General features: G+C 42.6%; 1 protein-coding gene across 4 annotated transcripts; it reads left to right on the top strand.

Moving 5' to 3' along the window:
• The first annotated feature begins 282 nt into the window (after positions 1-282).
• LOC139560422 (protein SGT1 homolog) lies at positions 283-24036 on the top strand. Of its 4 annotated transcripts, none has more exons than XM_071377176.1 (13): positions 283-474; positions 566-611; positions 1262-1352; positions 1600-1669; positions 7263-7333; positions 9838-9891; positions 14306-14334; positions 15078-15097; positions 15302-15398; positions 18543-18650; positions 22624-22714; positions 22918-23090; positions 23199-24036. In XM_071377176.1, the coding sequence occupies exons 1-13, from the start codon at positions 461-463 to the stop codon at positions 23298-23300; spliced, it is 966 nt and encodes a 321-aa protein (XP_071233277.1). In that variant the 5' UTR covers positions 283-460; the 3' UTR covers positions 23301-24036. The 4 variants fall into 4 exon arrangements, with proteins under 4 accessions (XP_071233277.1, XP_071233276.1, XP_071233275.1 ...); XM_071377175.1 differs by having other exon boundaries at positions 15075-15097; XM_071377174.1 differs by having other exon boundaries at positions 563-611.
• Positions 24037-24259: the final 223 nt, after the last annotated feature.

Genomic DNA, 24259 nt, shown 5'->3' with positions numbered 1-24259 from the left:
GTTCTCATCGATTAAACATTTGATCTCAATACAGGTTTATGTTCCCAAAACTAGAATATGTTATGAACAGAGTGGATTAAGTTTAGCAAACTTTACCCGTTGCAAAAGTTTTTAAAAATCGTGTTGTTTAGGAGTGCAATGGGGAATAGTTATTGCACACGCGCGCTTCACATAGCTTGTGTTCCCTTAACGGAAATATGCAGATGATGCTAGAACGCACCAATAGGATCTCGCTCGTTCGTGCTTGGCTCTGCTTGTTCTGCCCACTTGGGCTCATTTGTTACCATTGGAAATGACAGGCAGTGGTCTATCTTGGTTTACTTACACACATCTTTGACTGAACTATAGCGCAAGAGTTTAGGCTCCATTCTCCAGCATAGTTTCGTTTTCTGATTCCCATCTAGAACTTTCCAGCTAGCTAGTCTCTGCTCTTTCTCCCACTGACAACACTTCTAGCCACATGGCATCCGAACGGCAAGTATATGAGCTACATTTTCGAGTATTTTGTCATAAATGTTTACTTATTCAAGAGGCTAACGTTAGCTTTGTTTTCTCGTTTTAGCAGTTTCCCCGATAGCTTCATAGACGAGAACCCACAGAAAGCTATCGAGGTAAACAACGGCTAGCTGGCTGTCAAACTAGAAAGAAAATATGAACACGTTTTATTGAAAGTAAATTGCATTATTCTTGCTAGCTAAAGTTGCCATGGGTTTGGAAATGTTTTCAATAACTCTAACTAGATAGTTAACTAGATAGCCAGCCCCGAAAAGTGTATAGCTAGCTAACTAGCTAATCTTGTGCTAACTTTAGAAACTAATCTAACGAGAGAGCCAGTTAAGTTAGCCACACTATCGAACTCTTTTGGTCTGAAACGACGTACTCTCATTAGTTGCTCAACTCCAGCAGTAGTGATATAGCTAGCTACTAGTATATGTGTACCGTCACAGGAGCTAGTTAGCTTCTTGGTTGTATCTTGTTGCACTAGCTAGCCAGTTAAGCTAATGTTAGCATAGCTAGCTAACTGGCTAACCACCTGCCATACTGTGTGCATCAACATGTCTTGATTGTTGCTAACCACCTTACTAATGTAAGACAAAGAAGATTGTGTGCAGAAAGCCAAGTTAAATAGTTGGGAACATAAAAATGTATCTAAACAATAGTCAACCTTAGCTAGTGGTCATAAACATGTTTTTTTCAATGTCTTGTCAATTCAATTGACCCCAAGTTTGCCCATTTGATGTCCCCCGTCATTTCCCCCCAGGAACTCAATGAAGCATTGGAAGTAAACTCGGACAATTCAGAATGGTTCTGCCAACGAGCCTATGCCCACCTCCAACTGAAAAACTACAGCTGTAAGTCTCTTATCTCCCCCCCCCCCAAGTACTGAAAAACTGATATCAGTCAGACAAACCTTAATCCTCCATTGACAAACTACAGCTCTAACCCTTGACTAACCTACCTAGCTTTACTGATTTTCTGAAATTGGTGATTTGTAGAATGATTTTAATTCAAGTGACTGGCATATGTTAGTTCCCTCATTTTGTCTTTGCTACAGAAACTTGAGCTATGTTTCTCATCTGAGTATATCTGTTTCTACAGGTGCTGTCGATGATGCCAAGAAAGCCCAGCAGCTCAACCCCAGTCTTGCTCTTGCCTTCATGAGAACAGGGTATGTGTGCAGAAGGAGCGTAGCTAGGGCTGGGCGATATGGCTTAAAAATCATATAATATAAAATAAAATGTCAAACGTGTGTGTATATATATTTCCATTTATGAATTTTTTCTCTAAATATGCTTTGTTGCGAAACTTAAAGGTCAATACACTGCATTTCAAACAGTCAGAAATAATCAAATGAATTCAGGGCTTGTAAAATTATGCCTAGGCTAACTGTAAGACCCACTACCAGGGCGGCAGGTAGCCTAACGGAGCGTTGGGCCGTAACCGAAAGGTCGCTGGTTCGAATACCAGAGTCATCAAGGTGAAAATTCTGTGTCCTCGTGCAAGGCATTTAACCCTAATTTGCTCCAGGGACTCCGTACTACTGTGGCTGAGCATATTCAGTGTATGTGACAATAAAGCGTATATACTATACCAGTCAAAAGTTTGGACACACCTACTCATTCGAGAGTTTTTATTTGTACTATTTTCTACATTGTAGTATAATAGTGAAGACATCAAAACTATGAATTAACACATGGAATCATGTAGTAACCAAAAAAGTGTTAAACAAATCAAAATATATTTTAGAATCTAAGTAGCCACCCTTTGCCTTGACAGCTTTGCACACGCTTGGCATTCTTTCAACCAGCTTCATGAGGTAGTCACCTGGAATGCATTTCAATTAACAGGTGTGCCTTGTTAATTTGTGGAATTTATTTTCTTAATGTGTTTGATTTGTTTAACACTTTTTTTTGGGGGGGGTTACTACATGGTTCCATATGTGTTATTTCATAGTTCTGTAGAAAATAGTAAAAATATAGAAAAACCCTTGAATGAGTAGGTGTGTCCAAACTTTCGACTGGTACTGTATATATCATTTATGTTATCAAAATGGTTTAACCAGCTTTTTTGCAATAATAACTGGCCTGGCTTTCAAGTCTATGAAAGTTCCCTTTTTGTAACAAATTTAACCAGAACCATGCATAATGCACATCCACTAATAATGACAGCAATGTCTCACGCACAAGACCACCTGCCAGTGAGTAGCCAGCAATTTTGATATTTAAAGTCTCCAACATGAATCTATTTGCTTCAGCCTCCTGTCCGTCTCAAACTGTTTGAACACTTTGTTTAGATGTTGAAATCAAGTGGATTACCAAGATAAATATATGCTTATTTCTCAATGAGAATGAATGACTAATTCCTTATATAAATGTGTCTTCTTATGCTCAATGCACATTTATAAAACACAGACTAGACAGTACATAACACTCTGGCTAAAATGCTGGTAGCGGTACTGCAATTCTGTGCGCATCAAACAAAGGATTCATTTTCCACAATCATGTTCATTGATACTCCCGTCTTAGTAGGGTCTGCTCTGTTCTAAAATTGGGAGTTGAGACAAAGGGTATCGTTACAAAGGTTAAGTTATCCTCTTTTACAGTAAAATGTCTCAATGTGTTTTTGTGTCCATATGACCGATTTAAAAAAAATATATATATAAGAATAAAAAATTAAAATTAAATTTTAAATGTATGTTGGACCAAACCTCAAATGCAAATAAAGCAGTCATCCTCGTAGTCATTTAAATCAACAGTGACAGAAATAGTCAGACATTCCCCCCAGAAAACACAAGCTGCCAAAATAAATGCATGTCAATTCAGATCGATTAACATTGTTTGACAGGTGTCATGGGCTAGACTTTGGTGTTGGGTGATATTAATTTGATTTGAATTCATGTTTTAGCACGATATTCCAAAATTCTGCAAGAATCAAGGTTTTAATATTTTTTGTTTGTTTCTATGAGCGTGTCTTTTTGGTCTCGTCTACTTTGCTCCTTCTGTGAACCTTGCCCCTCGCACACAGACAAGCCCCTCCCCCATCACTCACAACAAAAGAAAGATCACCTTCTTCCTCTCTGACAACAGTTTCCCAACTAGTTATCTTCATACGGCTGAGATCCCGTTAACGGGATCGATATGACAACAGCCAGTGAAAGTGCAGGGCGCCAAATTCAAACAGAAATCTCATAATTAAAATTCCTCAAACATACAAGTATTTTACACCATTTTAAAGAAACTTGTTAATCCCACCACAGTGTCCGATTTTCAAAAAGGCTTTACGACGAAAGCACACCATCTGATGATGTTAGGTCAGTACCTAGTCACAGAAAAACACAGCCATTTTTCCAGCCAAAGAGGAGTCACAAAAAGCAGAAATATAGATCAAATTAATCACTAACCTTTGATCTTCATCAGATGACACTCATAGGACTTCATGTTACACAATACATGTATGTTTTGTTCGATAAAGTTCATATTTATATAGAAAAATCTCAGTTTACATTGGCGTGTTATTTTCAGTAATGTTTTGCTTCCAAAACATCTGTTGATTTTGCAGAGAGTCACATCAATTTACAGAAATCCTCATAATAAACATTGATTAAAGATACAAGTGTAATGCATGGAACTTTAGATCCACTTCTCCTTAATGCAACCGCTGTGTCAGATTTCAAAAAAACTTTACTGAAAAAGCACACCATGCTACAATCTGAGTACAGTGCTCAGCGACCAAAACAAGCCATACAGATACCCACCATGTGGAGTCAACAGAAGTCAGAAATAGCATTATAAATATTAACTTACCTTTGATCTTCATCAGAATGCACTCCCAGGAATACCAGTGTTCCACAATAAATGTTTGTTTTGTTCGATAAAGTCCATCATTTATGTCCAAATACCTCATTTTTGTTCGCACGTTTAGTTCACATCCAAATTCACGACGCGCAGGCCAGACGAAAAGTCAAAAAATTCCATTACAGTCCGTAGAAACATGTCAAACGATGTATAGAATCAATCTTTAGGATGTTTTTAACATAAATCTTCAATAATGTTTCAACCAGAGAATTCCTTTGTTTTTAGAAAGGAAAAGGAACGCAGCTAACTCTCACGGGCGTGAGCCTGACTGAGCTCATGGCATTCTGCCAGACCTCTTAGTCAATCAGCTCTTATTCTCTCTTCCTTCACAGTAAAAGCCTGAAACAAGGTTCTAAAGACTGTTGAAATCTAGTGGAAGCCTTAGGAAGTGCAATATGACCCCATAGACACTGTATGTTGGATAGGCAAAGACTTGAAAACCTACAAACCTCAGATTTCCCACTTCCTTGTTGGATTTATTCTCAGGTTTTTGCCTGCCATATGAGTTCTGTTATACTCACAGACATCATTCAAACAGTTTTAGAAACTTCATAATGTTTTCTATCCAAATCTACTAATAATATGCATATCTTCGCTTCTGGGCCTGGGCCTGAGTAGCAGGCAGTTTACTCTGGGCACCTTATTCATCCAAGCTACTCAATACTGCCCCCAGCCATAAGAAGTTAAAGATGTTTTCAGAACACTAAGCACTGTTGTTGAACCTTTTACAGAAATGTGATGCGTTTTTCCTAATAAATCAGAAAATCCATTTGGTTAAACTCAACTCTACGTCTCCCTTATATCAGGGGTCTTCAGACTTTTCTTGATCAGGGACCCCATCATAGTTTAGCAAAAACATATTTTTTTCAAGTCTTGTCTTATCAGGTGAATGATGATCAACATTCTAGAATGAATAGATTTGCTACATAGTTTTTCGTTGTTTTGACCTCCCCACATTATAATTGAATGAGAATGTGTAAACTCTAATATAGCCTATTAGCTAGAAAGGTAACTCCAAACACATTTTCCCCAAGCGCAGCTGTTTAGGTGGTTAAAGTTTAGCCGTGTGTTGGCAAAAATGTATGTCAAAGTCAAGAAAGCTTACCGGCAGCCAGCGGCCGCAGTGGTAGCCTATTCGCGGGTGCTTTTTCAAGGCCTGTGCCAGATACTCCAGTGTGTAGTTGGCTCAATATTAATCTTTGAGAAATAATGTAATATTTTGTTCTATTGCTAGGGTTATTCATAAAAACATTAAAGTAAAAATTACTTGTGCATTTGGAAAGTATTCAAACCCCTTGACTTTTTCCACATTTTGTTGTTACAGCCTTATTCTAACATGTTTTAAATAAATACACATTCTCATCAATCTACACAAAATACCCCGTAATGGCAAAGCAAAAGCATGTTGTTTTTTAGAAATTTTTGCAAATGTATATTTAAAAAACTATTTATTTACGTAAGTATTCAGACCCTTTACTCAATTGAGCTCAGGTGCATCCTGTTTCCATTGATTGTCCTTGATGTTTCTTGATTGGAGTCCACCTGTAGTAAATTGAATTTATTGAACATGATTTGGAAAGGCACACACCTGTCTTTATAAGGTCCCACAGTTGACAGTGCATGTCAGAGCAAAAACCAAGCCACGAGGTCGAAGGAATTGTTCGTAGAGCTTCGAGACAGGATTGTGTCGAGGCACAGATCTGGGGAAGGGTAACAAAAAATGTATGTAGCATTGAAAGTCCCTACGAACACAGTGGCCTTATCATTCTTAAATGGAAGAAGTTTAGGACCACCAAGACTGTTCCTAGAGCTGGCCGCACGTCCAAACTGATCAATCGGGGAAGAAGGGCCTTGTTGAGGGAGGTGACCAAGAACCCGATGGTCACTTTGACAGAGCTTCAGAGTTCCTCTGTGGAGATGGGAGAACCTTCCAGAAGGACTACCATCTCTGCAGCACTCCACCAATCAGGCCTTTATGGTAGAGGGGCCAGACGGAAGTCACTCTTCAGTAAAAGGCACATGACAGCCCGCTTGTAGTTTGCCACAAGAAACAAGATTCTCTGGTCTGATGAAACCAAGATTGAACTCTTTGGCCTGAATGCCAAGCATCACGCCTGGAGGAAACCTGGTACCATCCCTATGGTGAAGCATGGTGGTAGCAGCATCATGCTGTGGGCATGTTTTTCAGCGGCAGGAACTGGGAGACTAGTCAGGATCAAGGGAAAGATGAACAGAGCAAAGTACAGAGAGATCCTTGATGAAAACCTGCTCCAGAGCGCTCAGGACCTCAGACTGGGGCGAAGGTTCACCTTCCAACAGTACAACAACCCTAAGCACACTGCCAAGGCAACACAGGAGTGGCTTTGGGAGAGACCTGAAAATAGCTGTACAGTGACGCTCCCCATCCAACCTGACAGAGCTTGAGAGGATCTGCAGAGAAGAATAGGAGAAACTCCCCAAATACAGGTGTGCCAAGCTTGTAGCGTCATACCCAAGAAGACACAAGGCTGTAATTGTTGCCAAAGGTACTTCAACTGAGTAAAGGATCTGAATACTTATGTAAATGTGATATTTCCGTTTTTTTTTATATATACATTTGAAAAATATTCTAAGCTTGTTTTTGCTTTTGTCATTATGGGCTATTGTGTGTAGATAGATGAGGGGGGGGGGGGGGAAACGATGTCATCAATTTTAGAATAAGGCTGTAACGTAACAATGTAGAAAATGTCAGTCTGAATACTTTCCGAATGCACTGTATATATTTACATTTTTTCGCTGACCCCGTGCAGTACCTGGCCGCGGACCACCGATTTGAAAACCACTGCCTGTCAAACTTAAATTGGTTGTCAGTTTTCCCCAGGTTTTTTTGTTCTGCTTCTGATAACATCCCTGTCTCCCTCCCTGCAGAATGGCAGAGTTCCACCTGAACCACTTCGAGTCGGCACATGCTGCCTTCACTCAGGGACACAGCCTGGACGGTGAGATCTGCTGAGGGGGCCTGTGAAGCACCTACCACCTAGACACCTCCTTTAACCTTACCCACTTAATCCCAAAATGGACTGCTAGCCCATATCCTTAGACATTTGATGTATATCTATAAGCTAAATATATTATTGGTAATAGAAATATAGTAACAGCCCTTGGCCTCTGATATGTTAGGTCAGTGGTATTCAGTTTTTTTTCAGTGGGGACCCCATTTTCTTTCAGCCAAAAGTTTTGGGGACACCATTTTTTTTTTTTGCAAGAATTTCTTGTGACCCCAGCCCGAATCGAATGACAACCTTCAAATCGATACATTTTCATATCTTATCAAGATGAAAAGAAACATACATTCATACCTTGAACACACCAACAGTGTTTTTTTTTGTTGTAAAATGGTACGCAGCATCATCTGGATTTGTGTGCAACAAAAGTTCAACGTTCACCTTCTGTTACCATTTCTGTCAAGCAGCCTACGCATACAGTTCGATGCATACGTTCGATTTATCCAACGTATGCACCACACTGCAAGGCAAACGCAGCGTTCCATTGGAAATGAATGTACTTCTGGTGTACCATGACACTGTCGGTGTGATCGAGGCATTACTCAATATTTAATTTCTAATTCTAATTATTTTTTATATATAAAAAAAAACATGTACAGTGGGGAGAACAAGTATTTGATACACTGCCGATTTTGCAGGTTTTCCTACTTACAAAGCATGTAGAGGTCTGTCATTTTTATCATAGGTACACTTCAACTGTGAGAGACGGAATCTAAAACAAAAATCCAGAAAATCACATTGTATGATTTTTAAGTAATTAATTTGCATTTTATTGCATGACATAAGTATTTGATCACCTACCAACCAGTAAGAATTCCGGCTCTCACAGACCTGTTAGTTTTTCTTTAAGAAGCCCTCCTGTTCTCCACTCATTACCTGTATTAACTGCACCTGTTTGAACTCGTTACCTGTATAAAAGACACCTGTCCACACACTCAATCAAACAGACTCCAACCTCTCCACAATGGCCAAGACCAGAGAGCTGTGTAAGGACATCAGGGATAAATTGTAGACCTGTACAAGGCTGGGATGGGCTACAGGACAATAGCCAAGCAGCTAGGTGAGAAGGCAACAACTGTTGGCACAATTATTAGAAAATGGAAGAAGTTCAAGATGACGGTCAATCACCCTCGGTCTGGGGCTCCATGCAAGATCTCACCTCGTGGGGCATCAATGATCATGAGGAATGTGAGGGATCAGCCCAGAACTACACGGCAGGACCTGGTCAATGACCTGAAGAGAGCTGGGACCACAGTCTCAAAGAAAACCATTAGTAACACACTACGCCGTCATGGATTAAAATCCTGCAGCGCACGCAAGGTCCCCCTGCTCAAGCCAGCGCATGTCCAGGCCCGTCTGAAGTTTGCCAATGACCATCTGGATGATCCAGAGGAGGAATGGGAGAAGGTCATGTGGTCTGATGAGACAAAAATAGAGCTTTTTGGTCTAAACTCCACTCGCCGTGTTTGGAGGAAGAAGAAGGATGAGTACAACCCCAAGAACACCATCCCAACCGTGAAGCATGGAGGTGGAAACATCATTCTTTGGGGATGCTTTTCTGCAAAGGGGACAGGACGACTGCACCGTATTGAGGGGAGGATGGATGGGGCCATGTATCGCGAGATCTTGACCAACAACCTCCTTCCCTCAGTAAGAGCATTGAAGATGGGTCGTGGCTGGGTCTTCCAGCATGACAACGACCCGAAACACACAGCCAGGGCAACTAAGGAGTGGCTCCGTAAGAAGCATCTCAAGGTCCTGGAGTGGCCTAGCCAGTCTCCAGACCTGAACCCAATAGAAAATCTTTGGAGGGAGCTGAAAGTCCGTATTGCCCAGCGACAGCCCCGAAACCTGAAGGATCTGGAGAAGGTCTGTATGGAGGAGTGGGCCAAAATCCCTGCTGCAGTGTGTGCAAACCTGGTCAAGAACTACAGGAAACGTATGATCTCTGTAATTGCAAACAAAGGTTTCTGTACCAAATATTAAGTTCTGCTTCTCTGATGTATCAAATACTTATGTCATGCAATAAAATGCAAATGAATTACTTAAAAATCATACAATGTGATTTTCTGGATTTTTGTTTTAGATTCCTTCTCTCACAGTTGAAGTGTACCTATGATAAAAATTACAGACCTCTACATGCTTTGTAAGTAGGAAAACCTGCAAAATTGTCAGTGTATCAAATACTTGTTCTCCCCACTGTATATTGTCCCATACAATAATTTGTACTATTAAATATTTATTCGATTGCGGTCACCAAAAGTATACTTTTTTTAATACTTCTGGGTTAGGTGAAATATTAGCCATATTGCTTATCTTGTCTGTTTGAATCTACAGAAGTCTGTGGCTACGGGTATATTTGTGATTCCTCAGTGGAGTTGTGTTCAAACTGGTTGAGATTGTCTGAACCCTAAGTTTGTTCTCCCTATGCTCCACAGGCTCCGATAACACTTTCCAAATGTGGATCAAACGCTGTGAGGAGATGATGGAGAGTAAGTAGGGTCTGCTTTCGTACCTCAAACTCCATAATGAAAATAAGTCCCTGACTTTGTGCAATCCGGGTCACGTTTTATAAAAACATAAATAATAATCTAAATAACGTAAACTCACCCCATTCCGTATAAATGTGCGCAACCGCAACATTCAAACGAGGTTACAAAGAAAACTAATGGGACTGTGTTGACTTCAAAATCGGGGGTGTGAACTAGGTTTCTATTCAAGCGTTGATCGACATGGTAATGGCTCTATAGTATTGGAGAAAAGAAAAAACGGACCCTCCGTTACATCGTGACGTGTCATGTCGTAACGTACAGCACGCATAAAGCAACTGTTTCTGTCTTACAATCTCTCTCCACCAGGTGTAGCACTTCTCTCATTGTTTAAAAACAAGAAATGGACAGTGACGGGGGTAAGGGGGGGATACCTAGTCGTTTTTTGCGTCATCATTGCATGCGATCATCATTCTCAAAGCCGCTGTTTACTTCTAAGATCACTTTAGCACCGCCCTAAAAACCCGATTCAAATTCGACACAAACCTTCAAATAGGTATGTAATGACACATTATATAAACTCTTTATAGTGTTTTATTTACATTTTAGAGGTGATAAGTTAGACAGATCGAGTGAAAAAAAGCAATTTTCCCACACAACATCTCTCCTTCCACTATCACGCATTAGTTTCGCTTCACCCACCCGCCATTTTTAAAAAGACCTGGCGGGGCTCATTGCCTGCTTGAATTATGCAGAAACGGGCAGCGTTTAGGTCATGTAATTGATCATGTTGGAAAGGGGAGAAATTGTGCTTTACAATGGTATTGACATTACAGTTGATCTGGAAGTATTACGTTTTTGTGGCGCTAAAATAAGGGCAATTGTACGGACCAAGGCGATGTACGAGTTTACGTAAGTTTACGTTACTGTGTATGCAGTTGAAGTCGGAAGTTTACATACACCTTAGCCAAACACATTTAAGCTCAGTTTTACACAATTCCTGACATTTAATCCTAGTAAAAATTCCCTGTCTTAGGTCAGAAAAGGATCACCACTTTATTTTAAGAATGTGAAATGTTAGTATAATGGTAGAATTATTTATTTCAGCTTTTATTTCTTTCATCATATTCCCAGTGGGTCAGAAGTTTACATACACTCAGTAAGTATTTGGTAGCATTGCCTTTACATTTTTTTTAACTTGGGTCAAATGTTTCAGGTAGCCTTCCACAATCTTCCCACAGTAAGTTGGGTGAATTTTGGCTCATTCCTCCTGACAGAGCTGGTGTAACTGAGTCAGGTTTGTAGGCCTCCTTGCTCGACACTTTTTTAGTTCTGCCCACATTTTCTATGAGATTGAGGTCAGGGATTTGTGATGGCCACTCCAATACCTTGACTTTGTTGTCCTTAAGCCATTTTGTCACAACTTTGGAAGTGTGCTTGGGGTCAATGTCCATTTGGAAGACCCATTTGCGACCAGGCTTTAACTTCCTGACTGATGTCTTGAGATGTTGCTTCAATATATCCACATCATTTTCCTGCCTCATGATGCCATCTATTTTGTGAAGTGCACCAGTCCCACCTGCAGCAAAGCACCCCCACAACATGATGCTGCCACCCCCTTGCTACACAGTTGGGATGGTGTTCTTCGGCTTGCAAGCCTCCCCCTTTTTCCTCCAAACATAACGATGGTCATTATGGCCAAAAGGTTCTATTTTAGTTTCATCAGACTAGAGGACATTTCTCCAAAAAGTACGATATTTGTCCCCATGTGCAGTTACAAACCGTAGTCTGGCTTTTTTATGGCGGTTTTGGAGCAATGGCTTCTTCTTTGTTGAGCGGCCTTTCAGGTTATGTCGATATAGGACTCGTTTTACTGTGGATATAGATACTTTTTTAACTGTTTCCTCCAGCATCTTCACATAGTCCTTTGCTGCTGTTCTGGGATTGATTTGCACTTTTCGCACCAAAGTACGTTCGTCTCTAGGAGACAGAATGCGTCTCCTTCCTGAGCGGTATGACGGCTGGGTGGTCCCATGGTGTTTATACTTGCGTACTATTGTTTGTACAGATGAACGTGGTACCTTCAGGCTTTTGGAAATTGCTCCCAAGGATGAACCAGACTTGTGGAGGTCTACAATTATTTTTCTGAGGTTTTGGCTGATTACTTTTGATTTTCCCATGATGTTAAGCAAAGAGGCACCGAGTTTGAAGGTAGGCCTTGAAATCCATCCGCAGGTACACCTCCAATTGACTCAAATGATGTCAATTAGCCTGTCAGAAGCTTCTAGAGCCATGACATTCTCTGGAATTTTCCAAGCTGTTTAAAGGCACAGTCAACTTAGTGTATGTACACTTCTGACCTACTGGAATTGTGATACAGTGAAATAATCTGTCTGTAAACAATTGTTGGAAAAATTACTTGTCATGCACAAAGTAGATGTCCTATCCGACTTGCCAAAACTATAATTTGTTAACGACATTTTGAGGAGTGGTTGAAAAATGACTGAATGACTCCAACCTAAGTGTATGTAAACTTCTGAGCTGACAATTATAATCAATCAATTAGACAGCGAAGCAAACATTTGTGAATTTGGCTCTATACTCCAGAATTTTGGATTTGAGATCAGATGTTTCATGAGGCGACACTACAGAATGTCACCTTTTATTTGAGGGTATTGTCAAACTTTGATGTTGTACTGTTTTGAAATTAGAATTATTTATGCATCTTGTGCCCCTATTTAAATACTTAAAATAAAAAATTGGGGGGACAAATTCAGTTCAAATTCATCAGAAATTGCTCTGCCATTTCCCAGATGCTAAAATTCTCATACTATGCCTAATTTCAGTTTGACAAAACAAGCAAGTATAGTGTAGAGAATCATTGTACCATCTACAGTTCTGTGAAATATTGTTTGAAGTTAATGTACTGAAAGAAAAACAAAACCTAAGAACGGGATGCATAGAAATAGTGCACATAGAATAGATCTACTGCTTAGACTTGCTTTCAATGAGTGACAGATCTATAAAAATTCTATATGAATTTGGTTGAGTCGCCCAAAAAGTTACATATTGCAGCTTTAAAGTAGTCAAGCATTTAGTATTTGGTCCCAATTTCCTAGTACGCAATGACTACATCACACCTGTGACTCTATAGCCTTGTCGGATGCATTTGCAGGTTGTTTTCGTTGTAAGGTTATGTTTAGCCTAATACAAACTGAAATGTATTGTCACTTTTATTGTAAATGAGAATAGATGTTTCTGAACACTTCATTAATGTGGGTGCTACCTCGATTATGGATAATTATGAATGAGTTGTGAATAATGAGAAAGTTAGAGGTCATACCCCTCCAAAAATGCTGACCTCCCCTGGTATTGGTATAAAAAAATAATGGGGTGGGGGGTTATGTACTGTCACCTCGTGAAACATTTGATCTCAAATCCAAAATGCTGGTGATTTCAGCTTCACTGTTGAAATAGAGGTTGGAGATGCATTCCCCTCCCTATCTAAACTCTACCCCTGTACTAGCTAAACTCTACCCCTGTACTAGCTAAACTCTACCCCTGTACTAGCTAAACTCTACCCCTGTACTAGCTAAACTCTACCCCTGTACTAGCTAAACTCTTTGTTAGAGAATATGTGTGTGGTTGTCATCGTCTGAGGGTTTAAATTGAACCTGTTTGAATCGCATTAATAATTTAGGTTTCTCTGCCTCAGATCAAACCCGGTAAACATCCAAACACACACGCATCCATTGCGTGTTGGGCTCGCATTCTAAACCACCCATGCATACCAAAATACAGACGCACGCACACAGATGTATAATACATATTCAAACAGATTCAAAAGCACATTCAATTCACGTACATTGTTGCACAAGTGCACCAACACACACCTCAGTCCTCCGTTGCCATACCCTGGCCTTACCCTGTGAGTTCCCTCCCGTCTCTTTCATGTGTGAAGTGACAGTGTTTACCGCTAGGCGCTTCAGCTTGACGCCCCCACACATCAAAACGGGGTGTGCATATGGTGATATCACACACACACCCCGCTCCCCCTCCCCGTTTCCCTTTTCAAACGCAACCTCATTTAGACAACATTAATACTCCGTCTCATCCCTGCCCTCTTTCCCTTTTCTCTCCTCTTTCCTTTTCTCTCCTTCTCCCTCTCTCGCTATTTATTTTTCTCCCTCCCCCTCTACTGGCCTCCCTCTGCCACCTCCCTCTCTAATGAAAGCAGTGAATAATGTAACAGACATAACTGGTAAATACAGATCAGGCCTGTTTAGCCTCAGAGGGTAAACAAACTGCCTCTGAGATCTCACAGGGAGGTGTGTGTGTGTGTGTTTTTTCTGGCCTGTTAATCTATGAGTAAGTGGAAACTGGCTGACTATACTATTCCTTTTCCTCTCCTTTGCAGTGGCCAATCAGAATGGAAAGGAGAACAAGGTAAGTGCTAATGACCACTTTGGACGTTCCTACCATTATTCTATGTCAACAGTAGAGATGGAAAGAGGCCTCGTCTTTATCTGTTCCATTATGCCATCTGTGACAGCCTCAATGGCACGGCCCAAGCGATCTCCATTTTGAGGTAGTACGTTTTCTTCCTCACGATTGGCTGATCCCTCCTGATGACCTGTTGGACATGACTCCCAACAGGGTCACCAGGAGGGATCAGCCAATGAAGTTGGAAGTCCCACCCAGTTCACGACATTCAAATGGTGGAAGCCCTCAATTGCGCTGCCCAATGCCAAAACAGCTTTTTGGCCACTAGAGGCCTCTATCATTCTTTATGATGTCCACATACCTTTAGACCACATGTGCCAACCTCATTCCATGGGAGGGCTGAGTGTCTGAGGGTTTTCGCTCCTCCCTTGTACTTAATTCGACTAAATAAGGTCGATAATTAGTAAGGATCTCCCCTCACCTGGTTGTCTGTCTTAATTGAAAGGTAAAAACAAAAACCCGCGGACACTCGGCCCTCCATGGAAAGAGGTTGACACCCATGCCTTCTGGCTTTCAGTTCCACTCTCCGCCTCATGGGGGCAATGTTACACTCAGTATTTCAGACCGTATTCTGTCTGGTCTAAAGGCCTAAGCTCATCATAAACTCTTTCTCTTTTTCTCGCTTGTTTTGTGTGTTTGTTTAAACTTTCTCTCTCTCTTCCTGGGATGACTGGATGCCCCAGCAGACACCGACGCCACACATTAAGTAAGTACAGTTAATGCTGAGTCGCAAATGGCACCATTTTCTCTACTTAGTGCACTACATTTGGAATACTTATGGCCCTGGTCAAAAGTAGTGTACTATATTGGGAGTAGGGTGCCATTTGGGATGCACACTATGTGTGCAGGAAGGTGGATAACTTGTTCCTACTCTTCAGGGGCAACCTGTACTAAGTGTTTATGTCCTCAGGCATGACTGGTACCAGACAGAGTCTCAGGTCATCGTCACCATCATGGTGAAAAATGTGCCTACGGATGGGGTCAACATCAACTTTGACGAGAGACAGGTACACACCCTCTCTCTCTCACACACACACACACACACACAGAGAAGTCAGTGTAAGAAGCTCTTGAGGAGAGAGCATGACAGTTCTAAACTGTCAGAAGTGCTGCCAGAGTATCAGCTGCCCAGTACTGTAGTCACTGGGGAAGCCAACTCTAGACATGTCTATTTCTCATCTTATTTACACTGACTTTAAAAAAAAATATATAAACTCAACATGTAATGTCTTGGTTCCATGTTTCATGAGCTGAAATAATAGATCCCAGAAATGTTCCATAAGCACATAAAAGCTTATTTCTCTCAAATGTTGTGCATTAATGAGTACATCCCAATTAGTGAGCATTTCTCCATTGCTAAAATAATCCATCCAACTGACAGGTGTGGCATATAAAAAGGCTGATGAGGATTATGGAATGACAGAGAGGAAAGGCGGGGGAGTCGTCTTCCCAGAGGTGGGGTGTGGGGGTAGATTAGTAACGATGGGAGGTTGTTAGGCTTGGGCGGTATCCAGAGTTTCTCTCATCCCATGATTTACAGTATTACCGGCATAGCACTTTTCTTGCTAAAAAGGCAAGAAAAGTTTATTACCAGAATGCTATCAATATTAGCCAAATCACATAGATGCTAAATGCTAATAATCGGGGAAAAATGTAAACTAATTGCAAAGACAAGCAAATCAGCTCAAAGTTATACAAGAATAGCTAGTGAATGTCATTTTCGGTGAGTGTGGACATTTTACAAGTGAAAGTGATCGAGAGAAATTGTGCAAATGAACAAAGTTGTGATGCATGCTTTTCTGAAGGAAGTGCAGCATGTGAACATAGGGGAGAAGAACAGAAGGGGGAAAACCACTAGTAGGAAGCACAGGGGGAAAAAATGGCAACTGTGCGCCACACAACAGACTCGCTGATATATGCGCTATGGACCCACCTGCTTCCGCTTTCTCCCATTGTGCTATTTACAAACAAACATGTGACTGGTTCAACTGTTCTAGGGGAACTATGGTAAGCTCCATAATGTGACCTGTGAAATGAAGAACGCAATCTGCTTTATCTCTTAACGTATTGCAGAAGTTGACTGCAGGTATTAACTTAAACAGTAGCTACATATTAAAATGTATTGGGAAAATAGTTTTGACAGTATTGAAAAGCCATCCTGTGGCGCTTTCCAATACCCCAGTGTACCGCCCAAGCCTAGTTGTTCTCTCTGCTGAGGTCCCCCTACAGGAGAGCAGCTCTCTCTGATACACACAGAGATGCCCGATTTCCAGTTCCACATCTCGTTCCCTTCCTTTGCCCTCACCCACTCTTTCTGTTGTTCTGAGAATAGTAGGGGAGGTGTTTATTAGGGCTAATGAGATAGCTAGGGGGCTTGCCCTCCAGAGGATCTATAGCAGGGATGCCATCAGGGGTACGCCAAATAAAAATGTCACTTTTTAAAATTGTATTATTCTTCACATTTTCAAACAGTCAATTTGATATTTTCCCACATTTGGGTGAGATTTTTTTATCTTCTCATCGGAGTAGCCTCGTTTCACTGGCAAAAGAATACAATTAAACCATCTAGTGTTCAGCGAAATAACACAATGTCAAATCCAGGTAGCCTAGTCAAATAATTAACATCCAATTGCATTAACCGTTACTCTCTCACGGGAATTCCACTAACGGTCCGTATGTAGCCAAACGTAGCTGCTGCTCATGTTGGTATCTGTACTGATGGCTCACTACAGTGAAAATGGTTGTCTTTGTTAAAGCAAGGCCCCTGAACTTGTGTATTTTCTGCACTATGCAATGATATGGGCAGCGACCATTTTACAACATACCGAAGTGCGCTGGTTATCAAGGGTCAAAATATTGATACGTTTTTTTAAATTGAGAGACGAGCTTGGTTTTCTTTACTGACCATAATTTTCACTTGTCTGACCACTTGCATGATGATGAGTTTCTCACACGACTGGCCTATCTGGGTGATGTTTTTTCTCAGCTGAATGATCTGAATCTAGGATTACAGAGACTCCACAACTATATTCAATGTGCAGGACAAAATTGAGGCTATGATTCAGAAGTTGGAACTCTTCTCTGTCTGTATTAACAAGGACAACACACAGGTCTTGATATGATATTTTTGTGTGCAAATGAACTCAAGCTTACGGACAATGTCAAATGTGATATAGCGAACCACCTGAGTGAGTTGGGTGTGGATTTACGCAGGTACTTTCCCGAAACGGATGACACAAACAACTGGATTCGTTATCCCTTTCATGCCCTGCTTCCAGTCCACTTACCGATATCTGAACAAGAGAGCCTCATCGAAATTGTAACAAACAGCTCTGTGAAAATGTAATTTTAATCAGAAGCCACTGCCAGATTTCTGGATTGGGCTGCGCTCAGAGTATCCTGCCTTGGCAATCGCCCTGTTCAGACACTGATGCCCTTTGCAACCACGTACCTATGTGAGAGTGGATTCTCAGTCTTTACTAGCATGAAAACTAAATACAGGCACAAACTGTGTGTGGGAAATTATTTAAGACTGAGACTCTCTCCAATACAACCCAACATTGCAGAGTTATGTGCATCCTTTCAAGCACACCCTTCTCATTAACCTGTGGTGAGTTATTCACAATTTGATGAACAAATAAGGTTTTATATGTAAAATTATTGATTATTATTTGTGCCCTGGTCCTATAAGAGCTCTTTGTCACTTCCCACGAGCCGGGTTGTGACAACACACTCATTCTTAAGTTTAATAAATGTATTGTGTGTGTGTGCGTGGCAGGCCTACAATGATGGCAAAAAAACAACATTTGAGAGTGCGCTGACCGTGGTGCTAGAGGGGGTACGCAGCTGGAGGTTGAATGTTTGTAGGTGTATGGGACTATTAAAAAGTTTGGGAACCACTGCTGTAAGGGGTATCACACACTCACTCCCTTTGGGCCCAGCTATGCCCCCAGGGGTGCCTGTAAGCTCAGATCTAGGAACAGTTTACTCTCCCCGAGTCTAAATCCTCAATCGAAGAAAGAAAGCCCAACTGATCTAAGACCAGCACTAAAACACCCTCGGGGTGAATTTGAACAAACATCCTATCCCCAATCCTCTATAATGGTCTGCAGTGGAGGATGTGTGTGTGTAATGTGTGATTCTATCTGTAGTTGTCGGCGGTGGTGAAACTTCCGTCGGGGGGGGACTTCAGCCTGAACATGAACCTGCTGCATCCCATCGTCCCCCAACACAGCACCTTCAAGGTCCTCTCCACTAAGGTAATACTCCACACTCCTCGGCCTATCAGAAATGTCATATCATTTGCCTCAGGAACTGAGAAATTGTACCCACTGTTGAAATGTGTGTAAAACCACAGTCCTCAAGGTTATATGCAGTCCCCAGGAACCCTTAGACATGTGATTAAACACAGCAGGTTAACCAGAGAATGACCAGACTGGAATGTGATAATTAACCATTAGTGGAGCAGAAAGACTGGGAGGAGGAGAAACCTCTTAAATACAGCCCTGACTGGGTCAACACACACACTAGAACTCTGCCCTGTGAGAATTAACAAGCTCTGCAGTTGTAACTAATTATGGCCGATAATGAATGGGAAGGGCACTTCTTATTGTACACAAATGAGTGAGAATGTAGTGTATAGTAATTAGTGCGTAGGCATCTCTCCGTGCTTATTCTTACTCACTCCCACTTTATTATGTGAAAACAGAATGTGAAAATGTACTATTGTTATTGTGTATTAATGACAAACTTGAAAAGGTCTCTGTATCCATTTCAAGCTTGTGTCACACATGCAATGAGTGTGACTGTTTTGAAACGAAGTGTGTGTGTGTGCGAGAGACTCATCCTGTGCGTGTGTACATGTGAGAGAGCCACTCAGCTCATCCATCTAGTGTGCGTTGGGACTCTAGGGATGGGTGCAGCCTGTTGGGACTCGTTTGGGGCATGAGATGGTGCTCAGTCTAACGAGACGGCGGGACATGCCACACACACGGCACAACAGGGGGAGGGTTGACAGAGACCCGAGTGAAGAGATGATTTGTTCGTCCGACAGATGTGCAGCCTCTAGCTAAGCAGAGAGTAAAGGAGATGGCGGGACACAGAGGGAGAGGAGGAATAGAATATAGTGAGGTAGAGAAGAGGTTATTGCTGAGAGTTCCTGCCAGCCAATGCTAAAACTAGTTTCCACCCTCGAGAGGACGTAGCCCCTCTCCATACTCCCATACATACACTCACTCACAGTTCGCCATGGCAACATCAGGCACTGCATACCAGAGGTGCACGTGTGTTGAAGCTCAAACAAAGACCCAGTCTTAGAATAGGAAGAAGGAGGGGAAAAGAGGGGCAGATGACTGCCTAAGACACACACACACACAGGTTGTCATCGGACCTGGGTTCAAATACATGTCTATTTTGTTATTTAAATACTTATGTGTATTTGAGTATATTCCGATAATGTGGCCCGACTCAACTACTTCTGTTGGAAGTATTTAAAAAATAATTTCCTATAAATAGCCTACTGTTTGAAAGTATTTTAAAATACTTTTTTCAAATTCCTGGGTTATATCCATGGATTTGAGCATTTTCAAATTCTTTCCAACTACATTCCAAAATTCAACTACTTGTCTTTTTTAAATTTTATTATTGTCGTCGTACACGCACTGCGTACATGCACACAAACTTAATCTTGTGCGACACACACACACACACACACACACACACGGAGTCAGTCTTAAAGGAAGAGAAGGGGATGGAGTTTGGGGAGGGAGAGAAGTGAGTTTAGGCCCCCTCCACAAAGCCCTGTCTGTTCCCTGGTCCACAGGGCTCCACAGGCTCTCATGGTCCTACACACACACACACAGAGAAATATAGAGAATGTACACATGTAAAACACACTACCACTTACTGTATATGTATACACAGTATTCACACTCAAACATGACACAAGGACAAATGCGCACACTAAACACATCAGTCGATGGTTGCATTCCTTTCCACTAGGCACACAGAGATCTCTGAACAGGTGAACTGTGTTCAGTTATTGTGAGAGAGAGCACGCACGCGAGGGAGTGTGCTGAGATTATTTGACGCTTCTCTGACTTCTTTTTAGCCGTGCAGCATCCTGGTATGAGCAAGCGTCACAGAGACCCACCAGAAGAGACCCGGGCCAAACCTGTCCCTAACTAACTACTCTCTGTGTGAGTCCAAGGGCTTTGCACTAGTCAGACTAACGACACCAACTGCAGTACTCACTGTGTTTTTTCCCTTTCCCAATGGTGGTTTACTTTCACTGCTTTCTTCAGAGGACACTTAGGAAGGGATACTAGGCTGTACTATGCACAGTTGCGCGTACAGGAAACACACCTAACACTCTTGTGCCGTCTTCACGTGATATTGGTAATGCTTGGTCCTGTGTGTGTGTCGTGCACACACGCACTCGTCAGTGCTACCCTCTCTGACCTCCCGTCGTCGGCTATGAGGCATTCTAACCCGCGGGGTCGCCATGACAACAGGGAGCCAATTACACACCAGAATGTTTGATCAGAACGGAAGGGTAAACACACGCGCGCGCACACTCGCTCTGCTCCAAACTCCTCTCGTCTCTGTGAATAGATAACATACAGCCTCCCTCTGTAATTTCCATGCCTGTCAGCCTCCCTCGCCAGACTGTTCCTATTTTTATTTATTTATTTGTTAAGTTGCTTTTTAAAATCTTCTCTGCTGTAAGCTAAAGTAGGGGCTACTTTGTGAAGGGCTGAGATGGGAGACTCTTTGTATGTGGATTTGTATGTGGAGGGCAGAGGGGAGGGGAGGGGGCGTGTGTGTGTGTGTGCATATGTTGTATAAGACCGGGGCGGGTGAGTGTAGGACAGGGGGGACTTCGGTGGGGGTAAGAGCACGTGGGACTGGTGACATGGGACACAACTCCCCCTCTGAGAGACTGACAGGTGTGTGTGTGTGTGTGTGTGTGTGTGTGTGTGTGTGTGTGTGTGTGTGTGTGTGTGTGTGTGTGTGTGTGTGTGTGTGTGTGTGTGTGTGTGTGTGTGGCTCAGTATGGCCCCTGGGAGCTGTGGGTGGTGGTCCTGTATGTGACGGTGCTGTCACATCCCTTTAAGACCCAGCCCCTCGCCTGCCACGTCCCTTTAACACGCAGAGACACAGATGTGGCAGCAGATTAATGTTGTATAGCCCCCCAGCACACACTCTGCATGGGCACAGACTGCATCAGTTATCACCACACTCACTCACTCTCTGTGTGCACATAAGAGTATAAAAACCTCCCTGCCACTGCAAGGGGTCTGTGTGTCTCTGCCTCGTCTCCCAGCCCATTTCCCCTACACTGTACACGAAGGTTGACTAGGTCGGTGTCTGCAGACAGATGTTGGTTGTAAATATTCAATGAAGAAGGGCTCCATGTGAACATCAGTTAAGCATGGGTCATTGTTGAGCATTCAGTCCTAAGATTTGATGTGTTTAGTCTTGGGTTAGTATTGAGCTCATCTATTAGTCGTGTGTGTGTGTGAAAGCCTCTTGATGCTCTGGCGTCTGCTCCTGACACGTTCATGAATGAAACATCCCTTAACTCAACAGAGCAGAAATTTTATTTTAATTGCGTCGACATGCCAGCGCATCCCCCCCCACGCTGTAACTCTGTCAAACTTTGTCTCTAAACACACATGCTCTCTCTCTCTCTCTGCGCACACACACACACACACAAAAGATGACGGGGTGGGGGGGTACTGGAGAACTCGGCAGCTTAAGTGTCCCACTGGTATGAGGCCTGTCACTGCAGCTCGCATGTGGTGGCGGCTGTCCTCTCGTCTCCTCTCCTCCGACGTAATGATCTGTCCAGAAATGTGTGTTCCTGCCACTGGTCGACAGACAGATAGCTCTCACCCACCCCCACACACAAACAAACGTACGTTGAGCTGATCTGATCACACACTCTCCGGCCCCTTGAGCTGACAGATGTCTCGTTAGCACTCCCTGTCAGGAAGATTTGGGAGTGAGCTGTGCCCCCGCATATCACTGTCTCTCTCTGCCGTGAGCTGATCCCACCATTAGAAGAGACTGGTGAGCGCTGAGCTACCTTCTTCTGATCTCATGTGTTGAGCCCTATATCGACGTAACGATAACTAAAGACATTGGCTTCGCTCTCTCTCTCTCCTTGCTCTCCACGCCCTCTTCCTCCTCTCTCTTTCTCCCTCTCTAACCCCCTTCTCTTTTTCTCAGGTGGAGATCAAAATGAAGAAGACGGAGGGGATCAGGTGGGAGAAACTGGAGGGTGAAGGACAGGAGCCCAGCGTCAAACACTTCACCCCCAGTGAGTACCTCTGTATCTCACACAGTTTCCTCTGCTCTCTCTCCTTTACACATATACCAGCCATACCGCTAAACAAATACATTTAACTATGTTTTCTTTTCTTTTTTTACAGCATTTGGTTTGTACTACTGAAAGCCCCCTCTCCTGTGTTGACCAGTACCCATGGTAACCCTCTCTCCCTCTAAACATGTGTTCCTGTTCAGACCAGTACCCGTCTTCGTCCCACTCCAGCCGTAACTGGGACAAGGTAGTGGTGGACATCAGTGAGGAGGAGAAGAAGGAGAAACTGGAGGGAGACGCAGCGCTCAACAAACTCTTCCAACAGATCTACGGGGACGGCACCGACGAGGTCAAACGGGCCATGAACAAGTCCTTTGTGAGTGTCTTTATATATATATACACACACACTTGCACACGGAGAGAAACTGAGAGATGTAGTTTTATTTTTTTGCAGTATCACTGACTTCCACTCCTCCCCCTGTAGATGGAGTCAGGTGGTACAGTCCTGAGCACCAACTGGACGGACGTGGGGAAGAGAACGGTGGAGATGAGCCCTCCAGACGACGTGGAGTTTAAGAAATACTGAAGAACCAGAGGGGTGTCTCTCTCGCTCTCTCTGTACTACACAGTCCTACGCTCCCCCTCTCTGGCTCAAATGGACCGCCCCATATCTCCTCTACCCCACCCACCCCACACACACTCCTCATCCCAGGCAGTCTGTCAATATTGCTTTCTCCCGGCCAACTCTCTCGTTCTCTCTGCCTCCGATGGACATCCACCTTATTCGCCAAAACCCACCTTTTCCAACACCTCCCCCTTCCAGTCTGTCTGTCAATATTGGTTTTTAGAGCTTTGGTGATTCTCAGCAGCAATCCAGAAACCACTATTTACCCTCCATTAGACCATTCTCACACTCTATGAAGACTGTCATAGATATATCAAACTGTTTTTCCTAGAAACAGTAGGAATCATCCTCATGGTCAGTTCTGGCTGTTTGATGGTTAACCTGGTTAAAGGTGGTGATGAGTTGAAACGGAAACCCTTTTCACCTCTTCTTGTCTCAGCAATGGCCGGTTCTTGTTTTCAAAGCCTGTTGTTTTTCTGGGGTGGGTTGGAGGTTGGAAATGTTTCTATCGCCTCATTCACTGCTTTTAAGAAAAATGAAACCCCTTTTTTTTCTCTTCTGTACACTCGTAGAATAATTTCTTTTTCCACATCAGCAGCAATACAGTCATGAAATGGAAGTCTGGAGTCTTAATTTCCTTTTCCTCAATGTGATTCAAACTTCAATGTAAATAAATGATTTATTTTCTGGATCACAATTTTGAGTTTTGCTGTGTTTAGTGTTGAGACCTGAAGAAAGCTAGCATCACCAATCCCAAACACGCTTATCGTACTGTTTTGATCTACTGTATTAGAGAAGGCATAGACCTCATCCTCACACGCTCCGCTTCTCTCTGCTACGAGTGGGCGTTGCGTAAAAGAAGCACGGGAGCATTAATATGCATTTGCCTGCCTGCTATCCGCATCATCAGCTCTCACACC

The sequence above is a fragment of the Salvelinus alpinus genome, chromosome 30, assembly GCF_045679555.1.
Source record: "Salvelinus alpinus chromosome 30, SLU_Salpinus.1, whole genome shotgun sequence".
Classification (NCBI taxonomy): Eukaryota; Metazoa; Chordata; class Actinopteri; order Salmoniformes; family Salmonidae; genus Salvelinus; species Salvelinus alpinus.
Note: the sequence above shows the minus strand (reverse complement) of the source record. Positions and strands in the feature narration are given on the sequence as shown.

Coding starts and splice junctions, on each gene's coding strand:
- LOC139560422 (XM_071377173.1), top strand. Junction 7,334..9,837: donor TCAGGGACACAGCCTGGACG/GTGAGATCTGCT, acceptor TATGCTCCACAG/GCTCCGATAACACTTTCCAA. Junction 23,091..23,198: donor GGGCCATGAACAAGTCCTTT/GTGAGTGTCTTT, acceptor CTCCCCCTGTAG/ATGGAGTCAGGTGGTACAGT.